The 5,944-nt window shown below is 37.5% G+C and overlaps 1 protein-coding gene across 1 annotated transcript; it reads left to right on the top strand.

The window, feature by feature from the left end:
• Window positions 766-3,508, top strand: LOC109946273 ((R)-mandelonitrile lyase 1-like). The gene is made up of 4 exons (XM_020553623.1): window positions 766-1,035; window positions 1,393-2,052; window positions 2,256-3,096; window positions 3,214-3,508. Exons 1-4 carry the CDS (start codon window positions 933-935, stop codon window positions 3,287-3,289), a joined length of 1,680 nt encoding a protein of 559 aa, XP_020409212.1. The 5' UTR covers window positions 766-932; the 3' UTR covers window positions 3,290-3,508.

Genomic DNA, 5,944 nt, shown 5'->3' with positions numbered 1-5,944 from the left:
TCGAAAAATCGAAGTGGAAATTTAATTTTACGACGTGTTTTATATATGCGACGTAGTAGGTATAAATAACGTCGTCTTCTAATGTATTTAAAGACGTCATATTTTTTATGTCGTGAAAATTATATTTAAACGTCGTCGTGTTTGTATTTTCGTCGTTGTATGTCTATCTTGCGGCCTTGTTCTGTTCATATGTGTCATATTTTTCCTTTTTAACGACAGTTTTTTTAGAGAGTTGGTCGTCTATTATCATCCTCGATTGCTTTTTTTAGATCTTTTTGCAGTACAAAGACGTCGTTTTGTATTTGTTGATGACGTTGTATATGTTAACAACGACGGTTATTTAGCGTCGTGGTTTATGAGGGAAAAAATGACGGTGGATTCCACGACCATTGAAAAACCCAATACACGACGGTGATTTACCGTCGTCTTTTTGCTTTTTTGTAGTTGTGTTAGGATACTGTAATTGGCAATATTTTCTCTGAGAATTTGTACTAATTTCTCTCTTCTCATTATCTGATGCTAAGCTTTTGATTGAAAGTTAATGCTTTGCAGATGGAAGCATGCTAGCACTACTATTGCACCTATATTAGTTATGGCATGCGCAAAAGTCTTCCAACTTGTATATGTAGATAATATCTGTTGATTTTTTAGATCGAAGTTTGATGAGATATGTGGCTTTTAAGAAGCCCCGTGACCATTCTGTCGGGGAATGATTTCAGCCACTTATTTTGTATACAGTACACTACACTAACACTGCTCCTTGTAATACACAGCTTTGACAAGAGAAAGAAATGAGACGAGAGAGATTACATAGCTTTTCGAAATCATTGAAGAATTGAAGTTAGATCCGTTGGGAAAATTCTGTCCTCACAGCTGTGTGCTTCTGATTCATTCTGAAACTGTGCAACAGTGCAAGTGCTTTCGTTAATGACATGGAGAAATCAACAATGTCAGTTATACTATTTGTGTTGCATCTTCTTGTCCTTCATCTTCAATATTCAGAGGTTCACTCGCTTTCCAATACTTCTGCTCACGGTAAATTACTTTTCATTCGAAATTCCACACGCACAAAAAAGGCAAAGATAAAAAAGGAAACCGAACTTGTCACAAGTTCCGCTCGAATTACAATTTTTTATAGTGTTTTGCTAAGTTTCATTTTATAATGATTTGCAGACCTTTGGTTTGATTTTAGCTCTTGTGTGAGGGGTTTTATAAATTTCATCGCTTGTCACCCATGGCTAGGTGTTAGTTCCTCACTTCTTTGATAAATTTCCCTCCTGCCGTCCGTTCTTTAAAAACAAAAGAAATGAAAAAAGAACAAGCTAATTTAGACGCCTACAACTTACAAGTACATGTGTTCATGCACACTAAAGAAAGCTCAACATTTTGCAGATTTTAGCTACTTGAAGTTTGTGTACAACGCCACTGATACAAGCTTGGAAGGATCATATGACTACATTGTAATCGGTGGAGGAACATCAGGGTGTCCATTGGCAGCAACTTTATCAGAAAAATTCAAGGTGCTTCTTCTAGAAAGAGGCACTATTGCTACAGAATACCCGAACACGTTGACTGCAGATGGGTTTGCATATAATCTGCAGCAACAAGATGATGGAAAGACGCCAGTTGAAAGGTTCGTGTCCGAAGATGGCATTGATAATGTGCGAGCCAGGATCCTCGGTGGCACGACCATAATCAATGCAGGCGTCTACGCCAGAGCTAACATTTCATTCTATAGTGAAACAGGAATTGAATGGGACCTGGATTTGGTCAATAAGACATATGAGTGGGTTGAAGACGCCATTGTGGTCAAGCCAAATAATCAATCTTGGCAATCTGTTATAGGAGAGGGATTCTTGGAGGCGGGTATTCTTCCAGACAATGGATTTAGTTTGGATCACGAAGCAGGAACTAGACTCACCGGCTCAACTTTTGACAATAATGGAACGCGACATGCGGCTGATGAACTGCTTAATAAAGGAGACCCTAATAACTTGCTAGTTGCAGTTCAGGCCTCAGTAGAGAAGATCCTCTTCTCTTCCAATACATCAAGTATGTTGCATCTGTGATATTTAATGGTAGCTCCTAGTTTGTCATGCTGCACTCGAAAATTATTATTTTATCATTTTAAAATACTAACAGAATAGTGTGAAGTCTCATATTTCCCTTCCATATTTCCCAAATTTCCATAAACAAAACTTCCCAATTCTCCTTCGTTTAGTTTGACAATAATTATAAGCTATTCTCTAATGCAGATTTGTCAGCTATTGGAGTCATATATACGGATTCTGATGGAAACTCTCATCAGGCATTTGTACGCGGTTACGGAGAAGTTATTGTTAGTGCAGGGACAATCGGAACGCCTCAGCTTCTACTACTTAGTGGCGTTGGACCAGAGTCTTACCTATCTTCTCTCAACATCACAGTTATTCAGCCGAATCCTTATGTTGGGCAGTTTGTGTATGACAATCCTCGTAATTTCATTAATATTTTGCCCCCAAATCCAATTGAAGCCTCTGTTGTAACTGTTTTAGGCATTACAAGTGATTATTATCAAGTTTCTCTGTCAAGCTTGCCATTTTCCACTCCACCCTTTAGTCTTTTTCCTACAACATCTTACCCCCTCCCAAATTCGACTTTTGCTCATATTGTTAGCCAAGTTCCAGGACCATTGTCTCATGGTTCTGTCACGCTAAATTCATCATCTGACGTGAGAATCGCTCCAAATATTAAATTCAATTACTATTCAAATTCCACAGACCTTGCTAATTGTGTTAGCGGCACGAAGAAGCTTGGTGACTTATTAAGGACAAAGGCATTAGAACCATATAAAGCTCGAGATGTGCCGGGAATTGACGGTTTCAATTATTTGGGAGTACCTTTACCAGAGAACCAAACAGATGATGCATCCTTCGAAACATTTTGTCTAGATAATGTAGCTTCATACTGGCATTACCACGGTGGAAGCCTTGTTGGGAAAGTGCTTGATGATAGTTTCCGTGTTATGGGGATCAAAGCATTACGCGTTGTTGATGCCTCCACTTTCCCTGACGAACCAAACAGCCATCCTCAGGGCTTCTATCTGATGTTAGGAAGGTATGTGATGCACACTTCCAACCACTAGAGATTCTCAATATTTTTTTGTTGTTGTAATGAACTCTGTGCCGCATTGCTCTTTTTTATTAATCCTTAAAAATTTTGTGTTTTGCGCAGGTATGTGGGCCTTCAAATCCTGCAAGAAAGGTCAATCCGGTTGGAGGCTATTCATAATATTCATGAGTCCAAGTGAAGTTCTTGGATTTCCTCAATTCCACATTATCCTCTGCTTTTTAAGATTAATTAATAAACCCTCGAGATCTGACTCAAGTGGGATTAGGTTTTCGCTTGCAAAGAGGGGTTAGGCTTATTATATATCCCCTACCTCTTTATTTCTTGTTGAATAAATTTCCCTTGTCATGTTGAGGTTCTTTAAAAATTAAATAAAATAAATAAGAATCCTTTGGTAGAACTTGTCCTTTGCAAAACAGATTTGCAAGGAAATGACTCCCTAAAGCTTATTTCTATTTTTTGTTTTTTTTGTCATTTTAAACAAACCTTAAAATTAATTAAGTACACCATACTACCAAATTATTTATTGAATTACTAATTTATCCTAATTTAAAATGACCAAACTTGTTGGAAATTAGGAAGTTTCTTTGTTTCCTTTTCTGTAATTGATTGTAATTGATTTAGGAGTAATCTCCAAGTAAACCTAGGATTCCTTGTAGGGTTTGTAAATCTCTCTATATATTCTTAGCCTTCTGGCTCTATCAATACACAAAGAAATATTCTTCTCAACATAGTCTCCAATTTCACATGATATCAGAGCACCGGTTCTAGGTGTCTCTTTGTTTACAAACCCTACCCGTCTAACTCCTCATGGGTGACGTTAGCAACACCTCCCAAACAGAAGCCAAAATTCCTTCAACAGAAACCATGGATCATACTGATCTTTACTTCTTGCAATCCTCGGATCATCCAAGGCTTGGAGAAATTATACTGTGATACGGTACTACCACGTGGCAGTGCCATGTGGTAGTACGGACTAATAAAATTATGATATCTGGCATTACTGTTATTAGAGAGAGAGAGAGGAGTTTCATTAGAACACTGTTAATGCTGTTTACTCTCTTTCTCTCTTTTTTATTTTATTTTTATATTTCTTTCAAAGCAAATAACCCTAACACGTGAATTGTCATTGGAGTCTGCACCAACATTCATAAAATACTTCTGCAGCAAGAAAAGGAGCCGCCCCAAAAAAATAAAAGGACTAGCCTCTGCCAAAAATGGATAATGGTAAATCAAATCAATCAAACAATCCTTTACTTTATACAGTTTTTTTTTTCCCCCCTTATTTTCTGCATGTTGTTTCCGATTGCAGGCTATAATGAAACTCTTTCTCTCTCTCTACTAACAGTAATGCCCAGATGTCATAATTTTATTAGTCCGTACTACCACATGGGCACTGCCACGTGGTAGTACCGTATCACAGTATAATTTCTCCAAGGCTTGTTCTTGTCTCCTAACCTCTTGATGGAGATAACTACAACACGTGGCTCCGCACCATCACCATTAGTCTCAGTGCCAAAAACAAATTAGGGTTTGCTAATGGCACCATCAAATCTCTTTCTGATAAAGATTCCAAATATCCTTTATGGCGTCGCTGAAACAATATGGTAATGGCTTGGTTGTTGAACGCTCTCACACCAGCCCTCGCCAATAGTGTCATCTATGCCGACATCGATGCTGAAATTTGGAGTGATCTACAGGATCGATTCTCTCTTGGAAATCTTACCCATGTGTTTCAAATTCGGAGGACCATCATCGAACACAAACAAGGTCAACAAACTATCTGTCAATACTACACAAAATTGAAATCCCTTTGGGATGAATTGGGCTCTTGTCAATCCGTACCGCACTGCACTTGTGGAGCCTTGAAGGTGTTGCGAGCACGCAAGGATGAAAAGCAAGTCACACAATTTTTGATGGGTCTCAATGACTCATACACTGCCTTCCGAGGCCAAATTTTATTGATGCAGACTGTTTCTTTTGTTGAGAAGGCCTAATCCATGATTATGTAGGAAGAACAACAGCCTGAAGTGGGCGAACATACTCCGTCTGAAGTTACACATGCCATGAATGCCAGGTCTAAAATATCGATAGTCCAAAAACACGGAAATTTCAATGGAAATATCATGATATTATCGATATCAATAAAAAATGAATGATAATCACTGAAATTGTAGGAAAAACTTGGAAAATTTTATTGAAACTTTGTAGAATGTTTATTTAGTCAATTATCTATTAGTTTATCACAAAATATTGGAAGGAAATGAATTGCATCACACCATAATCATTTATATATAATGATTTACTACAATATTGCATGGTAAGATACATGAGTGACTTAATACCATATAGAGTTCTTCTTTGTGTATTATCACAAAAATATAAGCAACATGGCGGCTAAGTCATTGGAGGAGTGAAGTGGCAAGGGTTCGAATCCCTTTGCGTGTTCTTTGTGTTTTTTTTTTCCTTTTTTTCATTACATCGATATCTTCGATATTCTAACGATATTATAGCGATATTTTGATAAAATATTGCTGAAGTGTGAGCAAAATTATACATCGATATTTTCCAATATTATCATCAATATTATCGATATTTATACGATATGTATATCAATATGTTCTGAAATATCCGTGACCCAAAAAAATAATAATATCGTCGATATTATCGATATTTTAGACTATGCATGAACATGAGCAACAAGTCATACAAGCCCGCTGGCTCCTCCTCTTCCAGCAACTCCAAAGCATAAGAGACCAACTCTTCCAAACATACCGATCAAAGAAGCAATTCACGCAAACCTCTCTTTGTACCTACGTGTGAGGATACTACTCAT

The sequence above is a fragment of the Prunus persica genome, chromosome G1 (genome assembly GCF_000346465.2).
Source record: "Prunus persica cultivar Lovell chromosome G1, Prunus_persica_NCBIv2, whole genome shotgun sequence".
Lineage (NCBI taxonomy): Eukaryota > Viridiplantae > Streptophyta > Magnoliopsida > Rosales > Rosaceae > Prunus > Prunus persica.
Note: the sequence above shows the minus strand (reverse complement) of the source record. Positions and strands in the feature narration are given on the sequence as shown.